This window comes from Micromys minutus, assembly GCF_963924665.1.
Source record: "Micromys minutus genome assembly, chromosome: 11".
NCBI classification, from domain to species: Eukaryota; Metazoa; Chordata; class Mammalia; order Rodentia; family Muridae; genus Micromys; species Micromys minutus.
This window is the reverse complement of record NC_137980.1, coordinates 17,607,139-17,630,731: the sequence shown is the minus strand read 5'-3', so window position 1 is coordinate 17,630,731 and position 23,593 is coordinate 17,607,139. Positions and strand designations below refer to the sequence as shown.

The 23,593-nt window shown below is 42.9% G+C and overlaps 1 protein-coding gene across 1 annotated transcript in view; it reads left to right on the top strand.

The window, feature by feature from the left end:
* SV2C (synaptic vesicle glycoprotein 2C) overlaps positions 1 to 23,593 on the top strand; it is a gene marked incomplete at both ends in the record, with an annotated part of 109,553 nt that overhangs the window by 17,920 nt on the left and 68,040 nt on the right. The window contains 2 exons of the mRNA XM_080925623.1: positions 14,389 to 14,565; positions 23,205 to 23,356. Coding sequence (XP_080781749.1) covers positions 14,389 to 14,565; positions 23,205 to 23,356 — 329 coding nt within the window. The remainder of the gene's footprint in view (positions 1 to 14,388; positions 14,566 to 23,204; positions 23,357 to 23,593) is intronic.

The window sequence follows — 23,593 nt, the reverse complement described above, 5'->3', positions numbered from 1 at the left end:
ATGCAAGAGCAGGGCAGTTCCATAGAATGTTTGCTCTCCTCAAATAGGATATGTATGGCTCTAATGGAGTGAATGACAGAGAGGTACATTGTGTCCTTCTTGCTGTGGCTCAGGCACAGAGGTTGCTGCAGACCAGGGAATTAAGGAACCTTCCCTGAAGAAACAGATAGTTCAATAGATACTTTAAAACCACCTGTCATTTCCGACATATTTTTTCTTTAGTATAATACTTTCTTTAGGTGTAACATATTCCAGGCATCGTGATTAGTAATACATACCTTTATTCCTAGAACTTGAGAGACAGAAGTTGGCAGGCCTCTGTGAGTTTAAGGCCAATCTTGTCTATATGGAAAGTTCTAGACTAATCAAGGCTACATAGCAAAACTCCTGTCTCAAAAAGAAAATGAAATCCCCTGAGTTTGCCCCCTAACTTTGTACCTCTACACCCATACATTGTCACACTTCTTGGATCTCATCTGAGAAGTCCAGAGAACTAGTGTCAGTGTCTTACAAATGGGACATCTATAACATATCCTCACAAAGGCTGGGGGAGATTGTAAAAGCTAGACATCAGAGAGCCTGAGCGAAGCAGTGTCCTTCAGACATGACAGGACCACTTTATTCATGAGCTGTGGTGCCTCTGGCTGCCTGGACAAGACTTACAAGTTGAGCCAGTCAACATTCTAATGCATAGTAGACTTCATGAGTCCTCTTCCATAATGGAGAAGCTATGGACAGTAAATGGCTTTCAGAACAGGAGAGTTGGTTTTCTTTAAGGGTGTGGTCCTTGGTAGGTTGACTATGATCCAACTGATGTCTTCATACCTGGAAGTATTAGGGCAGACAAATTGGACTTGATAGGTTATTTATTTTATAGGAAAGAGGATATGAAAATGAGGGAGGGATAAGGAGGTGAAGTGAAATGAAGAGGGAGAGTTGGAATTGATATTATCAAATACACTGTATGAAATTATCAAATAATACAATGCTAATATAGCATTATAAAAAGTAATAATATTAAGGTATAAAATGTAAAACACCTGTTTTAGCTCATGAGCTTTCCCTACACATAGTTTGAAGATTCCTCTTATGGCCCAATTCACTCTTTTTTACTAGTTAGAATCATCTAGCATTGATGAGTTGAAGTCTTCTTGGTCATCTGATATAACTCAGGGGCTGGGGGAGAGACATAAGGTGCCTTTTTCATTCCTTTTCAGCCAGGCCACAAAATGCTGGTTCCCTGGTTACTGTTATTGTAACATGCATTAAAGGCATTTGTTTCAGTATCAAAAGTCAAGTAGCTTCTGCCACCATCTACTAATCAATGAGGCTAAGTTAACTTTTAAGGAACCTCTCTTAGAGCCCTTGCAGTTCTTAGGGTGGGGAAAGAAAGTCAGGAACTTCAGTGAAAGACATAGAAGAACGAATTCTACGGAAATTGGCTGATCCAAAAGAGCATCTCATCCCCAGTGATACTGGCCTCATTTTTAAGTCACCGGGTTTCAGTTTTGCTCTTAAGGGTGCAATGGATGAGTGAGCGTTTGATGCCTTCTGAAGACCAGAATTTTCCAACCACAGAAGGAAAGAGCCTGAAACATAAGATATAAAGTTTGTGTTGCCAAATGGCCCAGATTAAGTCTGATTTGCTTCACAAAAAATTTAGAGTCAGGCATGATTGCACACACCTCTAATCCCAGAACTGGGTGGCAGAGGCAGGGGAATCAGGAGTTGGAGGCTGGCTCTGGCTGCCTCTCCAGACCCTATGTTGACAATTTATTAGGTAAATAAGGGATGTGTCTTTTAAAGTAGAACTATATACACAGGTTTAATTACAAAGTAAATTGGACACGGTATACAATAGTGAATGTTTAGACACTAGTGACCTTTACCACTGTTTAATGATTCCACCCAGTAGACCGATGCTCAAGCATTTCCCCAATCACAACTTGTTTTCTAATGGGATGTGCTCAGCACTAGTCTGAGGGAGTAGAACTGCAGAAAAAAATAGTTTAAAATGTCTTTCAGATGGCTAGAGAATTAAAATGTAAGAGATAGGAAAATTTTTAAAATCAGCTGTTTTCATCAGCTGAAATTGTAAGTTTTGAAATAAGGCAGCCCTGTCTGCTGGGGCTGTCAACCCCATAGCCCTCCACAAGGCTGTGGGTGACACTTTCCAGGAGAACACCTACTGCTAACATCTATGTGACAACCTCAGGCTACTCAGACTCGAAATGCATGTAAACTCCCAAGGGCACATATCTTACTCAAGAAAGTGGAGGTTGTATGGCCTTTTGTGACCTTGTCCTGGAAGCTTTGGGTTACTACATCTGCTACACATCATTGGTTCAAGGACCTGTCAATCAAGATCAAAGAGAGGAGATGCAGTATAGAGTGTACCTCTAGACAAAGTTGTCACAAAGTTCACCGGCAGTGTTATGTAGTCACTGAGCATGCATGTGGGAGGCATCTTTGTTCTCTTCTATGCACTGGAAAATGAATTTTTTTCTTTAATCTTTTTCCAGAATTTAATGTTTCCAAAAGATTATTTGTACCATCAGGAATTTTATATCAGTGGTTCCAAGTCTTATGGATTTTATAGTATTACTTGTAAAATGAGGATTTGGCATGCAGAAGGTGTCTAGTTAGCTAAAGAAAGAGTTGAAAATTAGCGATACTTGTTACTGCACACTCTACTCTTTCTGCTTCTGCATAAGATAGAAGCCACATTAACATAAAACAAGAGGGAGAACAGTCCCTTAGACCAAAAGACCATCTTCCAAATGGAGCAACTTCTCGGGAAGAACCACATCACTGTCTTTGCCTTTCTCGTTTCCCTGTGGACTGCTGGGAACTTTTTCATGATGTCTCTTGTATACATTTACATTTGGGAATCACTTCTCCAGGCCCAAAAAACAAACAAACAAAAAAATCTTGAGTGTAATTCATAGCACTCTCTGGAGACACTCAAGATCTTATAGTCAGAATTTGATTTTCACATTATCCCTGTCAACTGTATAGTTGTGACAAGAAGGATTATTGTTGGAGCCAATCCTTCAGTGATGTCATTGCCCTTGGTTTTCTCCCAGAGGTGGGAGATAAGGCCCTATTCATGAAGACACCATGCACCTCGGACACAGGCCCTGGAGGATCCAAGCTGCATCCTGCCTGAGGACTAGCTTTCATGGTACCAGAAAGCATCACACCAACTTCCAAAATTAACCGTACTACCCAGCTACAACACCTATGAATCACAACAAAACCTGTGCGGCACTGCAACCCTAAGGGAGCAATAGTGGCACACGGCCCTTGTTCATAACCAACAGCTCTGATGGTTTGAGAGAGAGGAGCCCTCGCTGGACGTTTCAGCATTAATGACAAAATAAATCTCAAGTGTCAAGAAATACTACCTTGAACTCACCTCACTTCACCTGCTAGGAGTGGATTGCACTGGGCATCTACACATTCACTGCCCTGGACTGAGAACCTAGCTGTCAGCCTATCTGAGTTAAGGGAAGGAGGTTGGTGAATATGACCAAAACGCATTATCCAAAGGCAATAAAGCTTTTTTAAAGGTTACATTAGAGCATCACAATGGTTATATGTTTTCCCTAACACATTAAAAAATGCTGTGAATTCTTCTAGTTTTTTGATGCCCATCACGTAACTTCAAAACGAAGGCAAAATGAACAAAGAACATTGTAGGTAATTTCTCAGGAATGGGTCTTGAATGACTTGTAGGGTTTATTTCCAAACAATTGTATTGATCTAGCACTGTGCTAACCTTTAAGTTCACTCTGAGACCTACTTCCCTGGGTAGCATAGCTGTGTTTCCAGTGCCTGAAATGCCCTGGCCCCCTGTGCTTTCTGTTGCTGTAGAGTACCAAGAGAGTCATACTGATGAAACCTTGCTTTCTAGTTCTGGTCCTCTACAGCACTGGTTTCTTATGAAACTTAGTGCTCTTTGCTTGCTCACTGTGGAGACATAACGAAGACTCCTCTGGGAGAAGTTGCTCATTGCCTCAGTTATTCTTTGGTTCAAGGAGATTCATAATTTTTTTCCACAAACATGAATTTTTAAATGTATGTTCCAGAAACTAGGCACAAAATGGCATGTTGTCCACTTTGGGGCGAGCTATGTTGCCTATGTGCTCTGTAAGAGCTTCCCTTATCCTCTGCCATGGTCTCTAAGCATTCACATGCTTCTCCTCTCACCTAGGGTTCTCCTGCCACCTCCCCTAACTCCCTTCTCTCCTCCCTCTCCTCCCCCATACCCCTCCCCTAACTCCCTTTCCTTCCCCTCTCTCTCCTCCCCCACACCCCTCCCCTAACTCCCTTTCCCTCCCCTCCTCCTCCTCCCACATACTCCTCTACCTCTCTTCTCCCTCCCCCTCCCATCCCCCTCCCCTGCCCTCCCTCCTTCCCTTCCTTCTCCCTTACTAGCAGGGTTTCCCCTTCTCTGACCTTGACCCCTCATGCCTCTCTACCTAAAGAATGTCATGTGGCCTTAGTTAGATTACAGGTTCAACTAACTTCCTTTCTCCCAATAAGAACCCTAGCACCTGAGATTCCTGAAATGCTTCCCTATGCTAATTAAGCATCTCAGTGCCTTAAGCCTTCAGCCAATGACCTTGCCTATCTCCCATATTCCTCCACTGTGTCCCCCAAAACATACAGTTGAATCACCCAAGTAAAGTTGATCTGTCTCCCCGCAGCTGGTCCCAATATGTCATTACTGTACATACTCAAAGGGCTTCCAACCCCACCCCACCCCCTAAACTCAAAACCCAGCACAACCACTTTGTAGTGCTTTACAGAAGTCCCTAGAATTAATTAAACTGATCTTTCTCTTTTTTCCCCCCATAAGCATAATGTACTCGCTTTAATTACATGTATTTGATTTTTTGGTAATTACTTTAGCAAGCAAAGAAAGATTCAAAAACGCATCTTCATATTAGAATCATATGGGAACGTCTTTAAAGATATCATTTATCTAGTGTAGACACAGAACCCCTGGGTGAACCCCTTTAGATGCTTTGCTTGGTTTTGAGACATGGACTTGTTATGCAGCCCCGGCTTGCTTTGAAGTCAGGATCCTCCTACTTCAGTCTCCAAAGTACTGCGAGTACAAGTGGGTGTTGCCACATCTGGCCTCCTCAGGAGGTATCCTGTAACAGTGTCCTCAGAGATAGAAACATTCCATGCTACAGGGAAGCTCCTGAAGCAGGAAGGTAAACAACTCAAAATGGTAGCTTCAGGAAGTCCCTGAAACTAACCAGATTCCCTTGGCCCCCTCTCTGCCAGAGTAAACAATAAAATCTGAGGCTCACTCTCAAAGGAGCAAAGCCATGCTGCAAAGAAGACTCTGAGACCAGACCAGCTGTCTGGAAGAAGCAGAAAGGGGCTGAGCAGCCTGGAAGAGGCTTGGACCAGAGGCACTAGAAGACTCTCCGATCTGTTGAGATGCCTGCAGGCTCTGTGAAGTGTGCTTCATATTTCCCAGTTCTTGGTGAGCTGCCACCCATGCTGGGGTGGGCCTTGGTGATGCAGCTGCCTTTGAGTCATTTCTACTCCTGTTAGTATAACTTAAATAAAACTCATTGGTTTTCTGAAGTTGGGCTTCGGTTGGTGTCTTCTGTATTTTAGTCTGTCGTGGGAGCCCTGTATTGGATCCAGGAACACTATTGTTGAATAACAGATGGTTCTAATGTACAACTAGATTTAAAGGTATCTTGAACTTCAGAGTGAACTGCAGAAGAGGAAAAGCCTATTTACTTTTGGTGGCCTTTCTTCCCTCTCTGTCCCTCTAGCTTGCAGCAGGAACTCAAACAAGAGATGTGATCATTAGGGGCCACTGCCCCACCCACCCACCCACCCCACCTCCCGTTGGATCAATGATGTGAATTCAGTCGCCACTTCCCTTCCTCAGCTAACAGCTTGGAGGAGGAGAAGCTTAAAAAAGTAGGGATGTGACAAATGTGTGGTACATACCGTGAGCAGACTCACATTCATCTTCTTTCTTAATACCTGTTGCTGCTGTTGTTTTAATGATTATGATTGCTTCAAATACCAAGTGCACTGAGATTGCCTGCCTCGAGGGTAGGAAGAACAGGCCTGTAAAGAGCATTTTACTGCCTCCTCTCCTGCCAAACAAGCACGCTGTATCCTAGCCATTTGACCAAAGATGTGAGAGAATAAACTGGGCTCCCATCTAGTCTCCCTGCCCACTGGATTTGGCAAAAATGTGTCTGACCTTCATATGCTATTTAGTGCCTAGGTGGACTTGGGTAGACTGGGGGTAATGACCATAGAAGCAGACAGTTTCTGCCTCTGCCGGGATGACGCACTTAAATGTCAGGCTTTCCAAATGTGAGTCAGAAGTATGCAGTGGATGGTCTCTGATATTTACAGGTCTTTCTAGCTAAGGTGAGCTGACTTTTCTTGTAAGTACTCTCCAGTGCAAATTCAAAAGCCACCTCCTGCCCCTGTTTATATGTCTTTGGTTTATTTTCCTTGGTTCTATTTGATTTTGTGAAAGCCCGTAGATACTTTTGAGTATATAATGGCTCCTACTGGTGGCTGCTGTAAATAGTCATTGAAAACTGGAGATGAAGGGGTAACTCGGTGGTGGGAACTTAGCATGTATGAGACCCTGAACTCAATGCCCAGCACTTCAATACGTACACGAAAATAAGCAAATAGATAAATAATCCAAAAAAGGGAAGAAATAAAGTGAGAGGTTCTGTTTAGATAAAACTTATTAGTAATGAATTTTTTTAAGTTTCTGACTGCAAAAATAATACATATGTGTGCACATGCATGTGTGTGTGCATGAAGGTGTTTGTGTGTTTCCTGAACATACATCTGTACATGTATATATCCGAGATTTTTAAAGTTATTTCTCCAGAGCCTTTCCAGTGGCTCCTTCTCAGGCCTTGACCTGAGGGAAGCTACACAGTGCCAGTCAGGACCCTCTTGTCCCCCTGTCATTGCTCATGTCTCTTCCCTCTTTTCCCCTCTCCTGTCCACCCCTCAACAATAGAAACATGAGAAATTGCTGCTACTGAGCAACCGCGTTTTACCCATGGCTAAGAAACTGCTTTATCCCATTTGGTCATTCAGAAACCCTGTGAGATAAGAACTATTATCAGCCCCACTGTACTGAGACAGACACTGGGGCCCAGAGAAGTAACTTACCTAGGACCACGGGCCCAGGAATGGGAGACACAGATCTAGACGATCTCTTTCAAGGTCTGAGCACTTAACTCATTGTTGCCTGATGCAAGATCCAGAAGGTAAATGAGGGGAAGGAGAAATAATCTTAATAATACGTTTTTTGGTTAAGTTTTCTCTTTTCTTTTTCTCCCTCCTCAACTCCCATTGCTTTAATAATGGGATCACTTCTAATTATCTTCTAAGTATCTTCTTCTTTGAGACAGGAGCTTGCTAGCTAGCTAGCTAGGCTGGCCTTAAACATGTGGTCCTGTTGTCTCCACGCACCCAGTGTTGAGATTACAGGTGTTCACCATCACACTCGGTGCTTGTCAACATTTCAGTGAATGAGTCTCATAGAGCAAGTGCTGAACTTGATTTGCTCTTTTTAAAGTTTCTTTTACATCAAGCATCAAATTTAAGCAGAGACATATTAAGACACTGAAAAACTACAGATCAAAAAAAGAAACTTGTAGCCATCTAATCATTGAGTTGGGGTAGGGACTGGCGGCTGGGAGCAGGTCACTGAGATCAGACGTTTATGGACTATGGTGGTGTTTGGCCAAGGGAAGCCCGTATTAATTCAGACAATATTATCAGAGGTCTGGGGGCTCTGATCACTGGTCAGCAGACGTGGAGGCTTCCTCAGAAGCCAATAGACGTGGGAGACATGAAAGAAAACAGCAATAGCAGAGCTCCACCACAAGACCAAAGAGGAAGTCATCTTGGCAGGGTCAACCACTCACCCAGCCCAGCACAAATATTTGGCCCAGGAGAACTCCGAGAGACTGGCCTAAGACCTAACAACTAATTCTCACAGGAAGACTCAAACTAGGTTGAAATGCTTTGACTTCACTCCAAGAATTTTTTCTAGTATAAACTAAAAGATTTGATGCAGAATCTTTCTCCTGAACTGGGAGGCTGAGATCCGTGGAGCTGGCCTTAACTAGCTTTTGTTTTCCTGTGGTGATGAGGCAAACCTATTAGCAAGTGACCTGTGTTGTAAGCCTGGTTTCTTTTAACACAAAGCATGGCTTCAGAAACCTTGCAATATGTAGCCAAATCATGACTGGTATTGGAAAAGTCAGCACAAAGCATAAAACCCACAGGTCCTTAAATGAGTGTTTAACATGTTGGCATACACTTGTGTGAGTGTCTTAAGTGCAGAGCAGCCTTTCCACTAGGGGTGCTCCAATCTGGAGTTCACCATCGTCTTTTGCATCGCCCCCCCACCCCCGCTCCACCCCTCAGCTCTCTGTAGCTTTGACTAATCAGGATCAGAATTTAATGTGGAGTGAGAACCAAAAGGCACATGACCCTCGGTCTAAACATGGGCTCCCCCATTAGGTCTTGATCTCTTTAAGGATGTGGGCCATGTTTGCTTCGAAGCACCAATTCCTTTGTCTCCTTTCCTGGGTCTTAAGTTCATTTCATCGTAATCGTTTCCATTCGTGTGACTGACTTGTAAGCGAATGTATAATTAACAGCACACAGAGCTGGAAAGAACAGGTCAGGTGCGTGCACAGCCAGCTTTTGATAATCATGGGGTGCCACCCGAGGAAACAGAAGAAAGATGGGCTAGTCGGAATTAAAGGCTTGCAGCTGCCGGTCCTAAGGTGAGGCTGGTTAACTTAGTGAGTTGGATAAGTAAAGGGTGGCTAAGTAGTATGAAAGTAAAGGTTATGTCTTTAAGTGTCTTACTGTTAAAAGACAGTATGCCAGCTCCATTGAAGACTATCCCAGTAGGCATAGGGATTGCTACAATGGTGAAGCTGGGCTTAACACCTACTGAAGGGAAAAGTAAGAATTTCTTCTTTACTAAAGAGAATAGTTCCAAGGACCCTAGGAGATGGGAGAAAAGTCAGTGAGAGAACAAGGCATAGGGCAGGAGGAATTCTCACCACATCAGTCTGGCTGGAATCTTGCTGAGGGCAAACCAGGATATTTGACATGTGCCGGGGAGTGGTAGAGGGCGAGGAGCCTGAGTGGGTGTCCGGGATGTCCCTGCGCGTAGAGGGCCCTGACTTAGCAGGAGTCTTGCTAAAATTGAACGGTGTACAGAGGCATGCAGGTAGCCCAAAGTCAGGACCTAGCTGGGACGAGAAAAGTCTAGCTGGATAGGTTGAGTCACGGAGAAAGAACCAGAGAGAAACACTCAGGGTATATGGGGGGAAATTCTACTTCGTGGAAATAGTATATCTCCTGCTTATGAAAGAGATAATACAGAGAAATAATGAACACAACTCTGGCAATAACGGCATTTTCTCTCGTCTGTGAATATAACAGACCATGTTATATTAACCTTTTCAAACATTTATAGAAATGTTATGTTTATTCAAAATTACTCACTTCACACTGGCTTAGCAGTTTTAACCTAAGAAAACCTTCCACGCACAGTGAGATCATGATTGCCCCATGTAGATTTTTTCCCCAGCAAATTCAGCATGTCACCATAGAAAACTTCTCACTGAAAATCACTCTCCAAACAGGTGCAGTGGCTTCTAAAGCCACCTGTTAGTATACAGGTAACCAAAATGTTTTAACCCAGTTTTAAAAAACAAATTGGCGGTTACTGTTAGAAAGAATAAAACCTGTTGGCTTTTTTTTTTTTTTTTTTTTTTTTTTTAGCTCATTTCCTCAAGTGTTTGGTTTTGTTTAAACGTGGTTTAAACTGATGTTAGGAGAAAGGATGTGACCTCCCACGGGGACTGTCAGAAGGAATCAAAAGTAGTCTCACGGAGACAGAAATGGAAATGTGATATTTAGCGGGGGGGGGGGGGAGGATATGATTACCACAAACTGAACCAGCTTCCCTGTGAGCGAGCACCTTGATGCACAGTCATACTCAGGCCGTGGGGTTTATCTCTGGAGACTAAGACCCTTGTCTGGCCAAAAATGGCCTTCACCAGAATTGTGGGAAAGGGCTTTTGTCCCAACTTTGTACAACTTCCTGATAGCTTCAGTGTATTAAACAGATTTATGTAAATGCAAGTCACAGTCCAGAGTGTCTTTTTATTACCCCCCCCCCCCAAATGGAGTCACTTGCAGTCCTGAAGAAGATGAGTCCCAGGGCAGCAACCCTTTCTTTTCTTTAACAGGGAAAGGTTCACAACAGGGTTTCTCTGTTCAGCCATGGTTGTCTGGCTATTTGGTCTACAGACCAGGCCGGGCTGGCCTCGAACTCAGAGGGTGCTGGGATTAAAGGCATAAGAGCTCAGAGCAAAATCCTTTCTATAGCTACTACCGCTGCTTGCCCTTTTGGGAGCTTCAGCTCCTCCAGGGAGCTCTGACTGCCCTGTGTCTTCAGAGGTAGAAATGTTGTACCAGGAAGGGTGCGTGAATTCCAAAAGCCCACCAAGGAGCCGATTCTGATGTATTCCATTAGAGTCTCTTTATTCAAGCCCAAGGTCGGGCCACACCAAGATCTCTTATGCAGTAGATCAGGAGGGTGCAGCCCCAAGCTCAGGTTTAGGGAAGCGGTATAGAGACAAGACGTGGGTAATCTAGCCTGGCACATATTTGATTGGAGGGCCATTATGGCCCTTAACATAATTGGCTCATACTGGGAACCAAACCATAAACTTAACTTCTGTTTTCCTCCTGACTGGTAATTGTTAGGAAGTGACATATCAGGGGTGGGCTTGTAACCTGGAGATGAAGATTTGTTGGGGAATAACCCGGAAACTGGTGCTAGACACAGGTTTTGTTGGAGGATAGCCTGGAAGCTGATGCTAGCTGCCTGCCTGTTCGTTAACTTGAGTTCAACCTTAGGTCAGGTTCTCTAAGATGGAATCTTAACACAATAGATCTGGTTTCTCAGAAGAGCCTGTGTCTTCTCTCCTCCTCTAACACACAATAGATCCAAAGTAAGAAACTTATTTCTGAGGATGTTTCTATAAAAAGCATGCCAACCCAAGAGGACTTTTGGGTTCACATGAGCATACAGGTCACGTAAGGATCAGGCTGAAGTGAAGAATCAACCAATCAGCCTCAGAAAGCCCAAGAGCCTGTGTTTCTATCAAAGTCCTTGGCCCAAGGGGTAGACGTAGTTTGAAGAGCAAAAGGTCTAAAAGATGTAATTTCAAATTCTGCCTTCTCACAGCTTCTGGTTTTCTTACTTCTAAAATGAGGGACTCTGGCTGAAGGTCTTTCTTATCCCTGACCAGCAGAGCACCATGAAGCATTGGAGAACAGGGAAGGCAGGCACACATGTGGAATGTCCAGCTCCTCAAGGACTCCTCATATAACGCTATGAATACAAAACAGCAAGGTGGACACAAGTAGAAAGTACAGCCTGCATCCTTTGTAAACACTCCATATGTTTGCCTTTAACTAGATTGTATGATCAACAAACGAGAATTCTAATTTCCATGTGCTTCCCATAAATAAGCTGTTTGATAGGTAGAATCCTTTCCCTTGTCCAGGAGAACAGACTAATTACCAGTACTGAGTAAACTAAAGCCACAAAGATCCTTAAAGAACTTTTTTAACCAGAACAAAAATGGAAGGAAGATAGGGCTTGATGTTACATTCTTTTGTGATAAGCCTACCAACTGTGGAGAACCTCAGAACCACCCTGAGTCCTCTCTCACATGTTTCTTTCTGACATTTTCCCCCTTGTGTTTTCCAGACAGGGTTTTACTGTGTAACAGCCCTGGCTCTCCTGGAACTCTGTAGACCAGACTGGCCTCAAACTTGGAGATCCACCTGCCTCTACCTCCCACGTCCTGGGATTAAAGAGTGTGCTACCCCTTCACACCCATGCCACCCCCTGCACATGTTTCATTCTTAATCTTCCCAGAGTTGGAGTGAGTATTGACAGACTCTCCCCACTGACTCTTCTATTGGAGGTCGTATCTTCTCTGCTGGACAAATGACTCCTTAAACATGCTCCTTAAAATACCCTGACAGAACCTGATGAGCACATGGGGGACCCAGCACCCCAAGATGGCTACCTACTTCACCATTGCTCCAGTTCTGACCATATATTCTCAGTAGGCCGTGGAAGTCTAGCTCTGGCTTACTTTTTGATAAGCTACTCAGTCCAGAAACTACGTTCTCTCAAGAGGCTTAATTTCCAGGTATCATCATGGTGGGGGGAAGGCAGAAAGGGGAGAGAGGAAGTGGGGAGTCATGAGTTGGTAGAGTCTACAGGGTGGGGATGATCTATGTTAAATGCACTTGCCTCTAGCATGCAGATTCATGTCCTAACATGGAACAAAGTTGAGGTCAATCAAATTCAGTAGCTAGAGATCCTAGTTTATATCACCTTCATCTTGATCTGAGCATACTACGTATTTCTAAGGTGAGGTTGGCAAAAAATAACAGGGGTGATGTTCAAAATGGTAACCGAAGCATCCTGGGAACTGGAATAGTTCTTTTATGGCACTAGGCATTGTCCTGTGGCACCCGGTCTTAACCTAGACCAATAGTGTTTTCAATCCAACTTGAGAGCAGCTTCCCAAGAAACCTGTGTGTGTGTGTGTGTGTGTGTGTGTGTGTGTGTGTGTGTGTGCATGTGTGTGTTTAATCTGGATTGAATTGGCTCATTTCACCGGCGGAGAAATAACATCACTTCAGATCTCATGAGTAATCTCTATTGAGAAGGGGAAGTGTGTGTCCAGTCCTGTGATAAGGAGAAAACGATGCCAGCCATGGACAAAGGCTCCACCCACGTCTCTGCAGTCTCCCAGTCTGATTAGAAAGTGGCTTTGGTGAGAAAAGTGTCCGATTTCACAGCTGTTCTGATACCATTCTCTGTATCTGTGTGGGCACATCCCCAGTCTTGATATGACGGTCAGAAGGCCTTGCCAAGTGTTTTCCTTCTGATCCTTGTATTGACTCATCAATTATGTGATCAGTAATAACTAGGAGGATGTGAACATTTAAGCCGGATATTTCTTAAGCTAATCTCACCAACAAATCAGTCTTTCTTTTTCCTTCTAACTTCAATGTCAGACTATCTGGAATGTATATTTAAAAACAGTCCTTGGACAAATGATTCATGCCTATAATCTTAGCAATATTAGCACTAAGCTAAGGCAGAAGGGTCATGGCAAGCCTGGTCTATGTAGTGAGTTCTAGGCCAGTCAGGGATGTATAGTAAGATCTTGTTCAGACATACAGACTGACTGACAGACAGATGATTATATGATAGATAGGTGGGTAGGTAGGTAGGTAGGTAGGTAGGTAGGTAGATAGATAGATAGATAGATAGATAGATAGATAGATAGATAGATAGATAGATAGGTAGATAAACAGAAGGGGGAAATAGATGAAAATGAAGTAACAGCCTCTTCAGTGCACCATCTAGACCTAAGAAACCTTCCCTGGTTGTGTCTTTTCTCTTAGGCATCTCAGTTTCAGAGAGGTTTCTGAACTGACATTGGCAGACATCAAGCCTTGTTTCATCCACACAGAGGTTTTGTTTTTCTTAGAGGAGAGCGAATTAGAAAATGTGAGTGTCTGCTCGCAGTGACAGCAAGAAGGACATCTTATTCCTAACTTTCCATTTGTTTTCCCTGGGGATCAAAGTCAACATTAACATTTCTCAACACACTGAGACATTTTCTTCTCATTGAACCCCAAGCTCTAAGAGCCTTCTGTGATGATAAGAGCTAGAAAGTCTTTATGTTTAAGCCTTGTGATGGCTGAGTCCACTTTCCTGAACTCCAGGGCCTTCAAGGGAAACTACAAAGAGAGAAGTTACAGAGTCGTGTAGCAGAGTTAAGGTCTGGCTTTAGCACAGGCCATCTGGTGTAAGCAGAGATTTAAAACAGTTTGGAGGTCCATTTGACCTGGAGGGGACCTTGACTTCATTTCTCATGGGGAGGGGAGTAGAAACTCAGTGTCTGACTCCAGGATTGCTATGAGATGTTTCACCTCTCCCCACAGCCTACTCATCCACATAAGGCTGGGGTGGAATGTGACCAGCTTGTCTTCTACACATGGTGGGAGAGGAAATAACTCCCATCACTACCTCCGAGGGTCAGAGTGGCCAAAGACCCAGCAGGGCTGATTTCCAACCTGAGAACTGGGTGCTGTATCCCTAAGGATGTGTTTTTAGTGGTGTTTTCTGTGCAAAATGCTGGAGTGTGTTCTGTACCTCGTTTGCTGTTACATGTGCTATTTGTTCCCAACCTCTGATCTGTTCCTTTGTTTTCTGTGTGTTTCAGGCAGCGTAGTGTACCTCGGGATGATGGTGGGGGCATTCTTCTGGGGAGGACTGGCAGACAAAGTGGGAAGGAAGCAGTCTCTTCTGATTTGCATGTCTGTCAACGGATTCTTTGCCTTCCTTTCTTCATTTGTCCAAGGTTACGGCTTCTTTCTCCTGTGTCGTTTGCTTTCTGGATTCGGGTAAGGTTTTCTCCTTCCTATTTTAAGGTAATGTGTTTGTTCATGATTGCACACGATTTCACTCTATAAGATCTCAGCATCAAGAATGAAACTTGTAACATATTTCTTCTATTTTTGCATCAGCCTAAAAAGCTACAATGTTGATTCTTAAAAATGTAGTTGTCTGCTTTATATCCAGAAAGGTACAGAAACGCCTATGTCCCTGGGCAGGGAGGTGTTATGAATGGCTTACAGGAGGCTGGTTTTGCTTAAGTTGGAATTCTGTTTGCATAGCAAAAATGTTTGAACACTCATGTTTCTTTTGAATATTTAAGTAGGAAAGAGCTGTACCTTCTACAATGGTTCACGTTATTTAGGGACTCTTAAACACAGGATTAGACCGTCTCAAGTAACTGTGGTTTTATTGGCTTAGATTGTCTACATATGTTTAACTAGAGGAAAAGCCTGCTTTGGGAGGTAGACTAAGTCTGTCAGTAAGTTCCTGATTTGGGCCGAGTTAACTGAAGTGGTACTTCTAGCCATGTGCAGGGGCAGAAGAGAGTCAACGATGTAGCTGTTTTCTTGTAAGAAATTGAAACACATACACTACTCCTCTGGCTCCACATATGTGGGAAAAACCCATGGCCCGATTAAAAGACTATGAGAAATAAGGAAAATTTTGTAGGACTGTAAATTTTCTGCCTCCTAATGAACAACTTAGAGATATTCTTTTCACAATGTTAACAGGCACTGTAGTTCCTTTTTAATGAAGTTAGGGTTTACGAGTATGAAAAGGTACCGCCAGTTGTTGTTCACAGCCTACACAGCAGGACACAGTTTCATGACCCAAAGCCAGGGAATACCAACACATTCCTCTCTTACATACATACATTCACCTCCAACCAATATCTTCCAGAATATTGTCAGTGTGTGCTGAGCAGACTCCAGGGATACAGGAGTCTGCATATACAAGACAACTGTGTGCATGCCTGGGGAAGACAGCCATGATACTGTAAAGGACAACAGAGCAAGTTAATGGCCGACCCAGTAGACCTGGCTCTGTACGTAGCTCCAGAAGTGGGACAGAGTGCTCTTAAATTCTTATTGGATTGGAATAAGCAGAGAGGTTCCATACTGGATGAACAAAACTTTCACTCACGCCTTTGAAAATGGCCACAGCTCCTCAAATCCCAGGCTAGTACTAATTGATATACCCGAAGTTCTTTGTGAAGGGAAAAGCCAGGTCCCTCTGGGGAAGGATGCAACTATGTCAGTGAAGATTAATTGTGAATGTGTCTCACAATATTCCCCAAAGGGTATGACTACGTTTTACGAAAAGATAAATAAATAAAAGACAATAGGCTGCTCAGAGTTTACAGGATAATGGCTGGATTCTAGTAGAACAAAGAGACTTTGGACAGTATGAGCAATATTTTTAGACCAGTTCTGGCTCATGGTGGACCAGGAAGGCCCCAGCTCCATCCTGTGCTTGCTTCATTCTAAGGTTCCAGAATGTTCCACTGGGAGAGGTGTACCTTGATTCTAAGGTTCCAGAATGTTCCACTGGGAGAGGTGTACCTGGCAGTGGACGAGTATCATTTGGCAGAGCATCTGCCGGCCAGGTCCGTTTATTGCCAACTTTAAAACATGAGAAGTCTCCATCACCCTGAGTGTTGCAGATTTAGAACCAGGAATACTTCTGCCCAGTTCTGTTAACTTGCAACATCATAATTAAGTCACCTGGGCATTCCAAATCCAAGGCTTGTATGTCTTCCTCTTGAACTCTGTGAATGTAAAAGGGACTGGGTGGGGTCATTTTACACTGAGATATGCCTGGGATTATGGTCTCATTGTCTCTAAATAGACAAATGCATTCCTGGTGTGTTCCCGTCTCCCCCAACCCCTTAGAGAGGATCACACTATGAGGCTCAGAATGAATGAACTCAAGCACATGATCCTCCTGCCTCAGCATCTCGAGAGCTGGCATCATAGGTGTGAACTATCAGGCTCAGATGTCTTGAGCCGTATCTTCTTAGAAAATAAAGATATCCAGCTAGCAGACATACTCTTTGTGGTATTTAAATGTTTATTCTGTTCAAAGAAAGATTTTCCTGCTGGGCACATCGGTGTTTGTTGGGGTAAGGAATAAGACCTTACTCATTGTCTGTCTGTCTGTCTTTTGTTTTCTCAAAAGAATCTCACACTGAGGCAACACATGTCCCTCTTATTCTTTGTTACAACTAGAAAGCTGGGAGATAAAGTTGGCACCACTGATTTATTTTCATTTGTCCCAGAATTAAATTATTTGTTTCCAGTCCCTGCTAATCAAGGAGGTGATAATGTGTTGGATGCCAGGCAGTGTCAGAACCGGAAACTGCTCACTGAGGGCCTGGCACTGTTGAGCATGGCGATCAGAAGGAAGGTAGAATAGCAACAGAGATGAGAGTGAAGTGCTTTGTTCCTGTGTGTTGGAAACAGAAGAAGAGCCATGTCTCCCAGTGTGGGTGGAGCCCAGCCACAATACATCATAGCTGTGAGCAGTTTGCTTTAGCTGACCAGGCACCAGCAAGAACACTCCAGCTGTGTGGAGTTCCTTGCCACCAACTATGTTTCTTCCATGAGGTTTATTTCCAAAACTGTTTTTAAAAAATTGGATACGCAAAAAAAAAAAAAAAAAAAAAAAAAAAAAAAAAAAAAAAAAATGTTTTTCCTTAATTAAAGAAAACCAAGGCAGAGAAAGACTGTAATTTCCAGATGGTCTGCTGCCCCTGGGTTTTCTGATTTTCAGTCTGATTTAGAACTATATATAGTCTTCTGCTCAATAGTGTTTTCTCCTATGAAATAATTTTTCTCCTTTTAAAGTATGTTTTGCCAAATACCTGAATTGTGCTTGTTTTGTGGAAGGTAATGTGCTCAGCACTTTATGTGAGTTGACTTACCTAACCTCATTGGCCCCCACGAGGAAGTACCATCATGCAGGTTTTATTGTCTATGCATTATAGATGAGGAGGTTAAGGCACATGAAAGTGTGGTAACTTCCCAAGGGCACACAGTTAGTGATCTTGCTGGATTTCAAAACCACGGTGTCAGGCTCGAAAGCTGATGATCATAACCACCATTGCAGGGTATGAGATGCCACCAGGAATGACTCTTCACTGCGTATGACACCAACCCCTAAACATGATAGCTGCTCCTCCTAAAAGCTTGTCTAAAGACAAATTTATTTATGTTTTTATTTATGTACATGGTTCTGTCTTCGTGCACACCAGAAGAGGGCATCAGGTCCCATATATGGTTGTGAGCCACCATGTAATTGCTGGGAATTGAACTCAGGATGTCTGGAAGAGCAGCCAGTGTTCTTAACCGCTGAGCCATCTCTCCAGCCCTGCTCCCAACTGTTTTAACAGATCAATCCAGGAAGATCATTGACCTCAGAAAATTGGAATGAAAGGATTTTCCCAGCATGTGCTTAAGATATATTTCATGGAAAACGCATCTCCAACCAAACCGTACACAGAAGAATAGTGCTTTCTCAAATTTGCTGTTCAACATGGTAACCAACTGGCCACAAGTAGCTACCAAATGCCTTAAACGTGATTTGCAATGTATTTACTGTAAGTGCAAAGATACATTACACTAAAATTTGAAGACTTGGTACATGTTAAAAAGATGCACCATCTCAAGCACAATTTTATACTTAATATATGTTAATGACAATATTTCAAATGGTTATGATCATCTAATAATAAACATATATTAAGATTAGCCTCCCTAATTTTTCCCTTATTTTAGTATCTCTTCTGTAAAATGATTATATATGTGACTCTGCTGACTCGATATTTCTTTCTGTGTATGACGGTGCCTTTTACAGGGCTTTCTGATGCAAACGGTGATCTTTTGGCAAACCTTGTCTCCCAGTCTACCCAGTGATAAAAGTAGTGTTGATCCCAATGGGAAAGGGATGGTGTAAAATATCTTCCACACTCAGAATGTCATTCGGCCATACAGTAGCCATATGCACCTTTAGAATTCATTCTTTCCAACCCCTTGAGGGTGGAGCCTTGTGCTTTTGTCTACAGCGCTAACAGCTGATGGTCTTCTTCAGCTTGAGAGGGTGGAGGGTAGACAGACGGCAGGTGGGTGGGTAAGCAGAGATTTAGAGGGAGGACAAGTAAAAGTTTGCAACAAGCGACTGATTGATTATATCTGTGTGCTTGCAGTAATGCCTCAGAGATAATTGTAGCAATCACTTGTATATTAATAAAGCCATTTAGGTGTTGAGGGAATGTGTTCTTCCAACTTTCTCAAGAGCTACGAGAGCTTTTGTATATAAGATGGCATCAAGTTTTCTACTAAACACTGTCTTTATAGTTCCAGGCTGCCTCCAGGAAAAACACCACGTGTTTGTGCTTAGCAAAACATCCTCCTCTCATAAGACAGTTTCCAGAAATACAACACATGACACAACTGAGCCTCCAGAGAAACCAGAAATTTCCACTACAAACTTGTAATCACTAGCTGTGTCTAAAGGCTTTATTTTCACCTTCTCTTAGTTCATATTTTTAAATTTTCTTTCTGTTTGTCTTTCTTTCTGTCTGTCTTTCTTCCTTCTTTTCTTCTATCTTTCCTCTCTCTCTCTTTCTTCCTTTCTTTCTTTCTTTCTTTCTTTATTTCTTTCTTTCTTTCTTTCTTTCTTTCTTTCTTTCTGGTAAATTCAAATTGGACCCTCAGTGAAAATGTTAAGATAAAACAGCAAAGGAAAACCTTTTTTAATTTACAAGAAACGGAGGCTAGGCTGTGCACAGCTTCTTCTTGGCAACACCATTTTTAGTAGCAACTAAATTGTATTTACAAGGCATAAAAGTATATACCTTCCCTCTTATCAAGAAATTTTATTGATAATAATTATTCCAGCTACAATATTTTTATGAAAGACACCCAGGTGTTTTAAGAGCTCCTAGGATGTATCAGGATTGCCCAGTACCTTTTGATCAGCCCCAAGTAAGCTCATCCTATGGTAAGGACCACCACATTTCAGCAATGAATGTCCATAGTGACTAAGGTACAGAGTAACTCTGGAATTCTGGGAGATATGGTGACTCATACCATGACTCAGCACTGGCATCTCAGCATCCTCAGCTTTTGCATGGTCGTATTGATTAGAAAGTGATGTATGCCCTTGTTTTTCAGGACATTTAAGTCATAAAAAATAGCGTAGTCCAGAGAGTATGCGGTGTGTCTACTTCACCATAGAAAAGTCTGAAAGTCTTAGGAGAAAACATGTGGTACATACCCCCTGGTGATGGGGGAATGAGACACATACCAGGCAGTGTGCACCTTCTCCTTGCACAGAGTGTGAAACACCAGAGACAGGCAACATTTCAGCACAATAAGGATAAGTTTCTTCTGAATAAAGCAGGCTATAGAAGATGGTAATATTTTTGCTAAAATAGATGACAACCCTATAAGAGTGAGTGTTTGGATTGTTTTATAGATCTCGGAGAATAGAGACATTTTCAAAGGATTTTCTAGCATCCCACACGGCCTCCTTAGATTCATTTATCCTTAATTAAAGTTCTTTTCATCATGGTGTACAAATGACAGCCATCCAATGCAAAAGGAACCACCTTCAAAAAAGATAAAGAAGCAAAATCATCTTGGTTACTGAATACTTAGAGAATTTTCTCTCTTTAACTCTGGCTTATTGCAAACCAACAGGCAGTCTTAAATTTTCAGCCATGCCAGAGTACATTTATCTCAGTTCCAAGGTGCCTGACGTATCTTGGCATGTAATTTTGCTATTCTGAAGTATGAGTTACAGCAGTGCCATTCAGAGTGCCCAGTATCTCAATAAAACATTAATTAAGGTATAGAGAGTCAGTCAAAGCTAAAATTTCTTTTATGCCCTGAGAGCCAATGCCAAAGCTAGAGAAATGTCCCAGTGGGTAAGGGCATCTGCCGTGCATGCAGTCATGAGGATCTGAGTTTGAATCCCCCAAGGCCGTGTGAACGCTCACTGCACAATGTGAGCATGAGAGAGGTGGGAGGTGACAACAAGAGACTCCCTGGAAGCTTGCAGGAGAGCCACCCTGTCATATGCAGGGGGACCAAGCAACCTAACAAGAGCCTGTCTCTAATGAGGTAGATAGCAGGGACCTACACCTGGAGCTGTGTTCAAACATTCAATGCACACTCATAAGCATTCACACACACACACACAAAAACACACACGCACACACACACACTAGTGATGCTATAGAACAAGGGCATTATATTCTACACGGTAAATGGAAAAAGCAATAGCATGAGATGATTTCTGAGAGAGACACTCTATTTCCCACTGGCATCGTGTGTTGTGATGAAACCATTCAAAAGCTGTTCAAACAATGTTGAAACTTAAAACTGACCTATTATAAGATCCTCAAAAAGCCAGACAGAGAATTGTGAGTCCGTTGTGGTCTGAAACCAGACAGTTCTCACCGTCCGGTTCACCACATGCATGTTTCCTGTTTGAGGATTTGGTGGATGGATTGGGACCTGGTTGTTACCCATGTGTGTGTTGATGTTAATCACTGTGTGTTTAATTAGAAGACGTTTGCAGTCACCCCACTAGGAATCTAAAGTAGTTACAATATTCACAGCCTAGAGAAAAGAAATAAATGCTCTAAGTGAGGGTCTTCCTGCCAACTTACTGCCAAGAAACGCGCTGTGGGGCTGGGAAATATTGTTCTGTGGTACGGTATTTGCAAAGCACACAAGGCCCTGGGATTGATCCCTAGCATTAGAAAAGCAAACAGGGAAGGAAGGGAAAGAAGGAAATTAGAGGGGGAGGCAAAAGAAAGACAGATTCTGTATCCCATTATGATACTCATGAATATACATTTATAACATATTTAATAGTATAAGTATACCAAAATATATAATGTATACCAAAAATGCTTATAGAAACAACGGTTTCATGAAATAGACTTATGCCTTTTCCTATTACTTGAATTTCAACTAAATATTTTCATTTCTAGCAATTTTCTAAGATGCTATATAGATTACTAAATTAATTTCATGGCTCATAGACTGAATACACTGACCTGAGCCCTCTGTCATGTCCACTAGAGGATGGCCACAGCATCATCGTGAGCAGGCGCAAATGCTTAACATAATGCCGTATTTGACCTCCCAGTGTACGCAGAGCATTATGCATTCTGTGGTTCATTTCCTCAGGCCGATTTGCTATGAGATGACGTTTCCGTGGATTGCATTCGATGACGGCCTGACTAATTCTCCTTTATGGGACATGAGGCTCAATGATGCCTACGTGTAACATAGACAGACACGTTTTATCCTCTGACATCACATTGTTTGAGACGTCAATAGCAGTTTCCCTTGTGGTAGTGTAAGTGGAGGAGCACATACCTCAAGGCTAGATCTCTAGGTGCTGGCTCTACACCCTGGTTATATCATTTTTATACCTCTCTTAAACAATATATTGACGATAGTAATTTGAAGTAAAAATAAGTAAGGTTTTTTTGTTTTGGTTTTGGTTTGGTTTGGTTGGGTGTTTTTTTTTTGTTTGTTTGTTTGTTTGTTTGTTTTTTTGTTGTTTTTTTGTGGCAATTGATAGAAAACTTAGGGTCAAGACTCCTTTGAAATTATGATGCAATCTATGATTCGCCTACTAGCCTAGACAAAAATTCACACGTGTAGCCTCCCACTTAAGAGTCCTTCACCAGAGGTCTACCCACCAGTCACAATAGATTTTCAAGTCAGCAAGTGGCTCTTTCTAGGGGGTAGAAAGACGGCTCAGTGGTTAAGAATGCTTGCCACTCTTCTAGAGCATCCAAATGCAAAGCGAGTGGTTCCCAACCACCTGCCACCTGAGGCGCTCTGACGTCCTCTTCTGATGTCCACGCATGGGTACCCATGTACGTACGTGTACACACACACACACACACACACACACACACACTAAAAATCATATATAAAAACAGCTACCTAATCTACTGGCGTATACTTGATTGTGTGTTTATTTAGTTTTATTAGTGACTCTTAACCTTGTACTGGTTCAGCTATCCTGCCTCCTGGATAAAGGCTAGAACCAGTCTAGGTGGTGAATCTGTCAATTCTGTGTTTGCCAGCACATCACGCCACCAGGTTTCAAAAACCACAGCTGTGGGTAGCAACAGGGACAGAAGATGGCGGACAGCTCCCTAGAGGTGTTTAAAGCTGTGCCCAGAGTTCCCTTCAGTCACATGGGTGAGACATATCACAGGGCTTCTCTTCGTTTTAATTAGTCAGTTAAGGTACTATTGGAAGCCACCAGATTGTTGTAACTTTTAACAAACCAATCATGTAGACTATCCAATTCAGATGGGGAGCACAAACCCCATCTGAATTGCAAGTGAGGCTGTAAACCACATGAGTGGGGTACCACTGCCACCTGCTGTCCACATAGCCTAATTGCAATCTCAAGTCTGAGTAAGGCAATACATCTATATTCACCATGGACACGTTGTTCTATTATAGAACAATAGAAAAAAAACATGTTGCTTGCTATGCCGGGATTAGGAGAGAATACACATTGCTGGAGTTTACTCTGGATTTGCCTCACCTCACCTTAGCTGTCCCAGGCCCAGTCTCACGTGCCCCTCTGCACTTCCTGACAGGATTGGAGGCGCCATTCCCACTGTGTTCTCTTACTTTGCTGAAGTCCTGGCCCGGGAGAAGCGAGGTGAGCACCTCAGTTGGCTCTGCATGTTCTGGATGATTGGAGGAATCTACGCTTCAGCCATGGCCTGGGCCATCATCCCCCACTACGGTAAGAGCCATCCCCCTCTGTGTCCTCTCTGCTCTGGGCTCTGCCTTGGGGACAGTAATGTCCTCTCCAGGTGTCTGCCTTTCATAACACTCCGGGTGTGGAAAGGTCTGTATAAACTAAGACAGCCACATGACTCTTTGGACATATGGACGACATAGCGAGATTCCTGTGCTATTCCTGCATAGCGCTTTCAGGTCGCCCCACCACTGCCTTTCCCTTAGTTGGGACTCCTTGGGT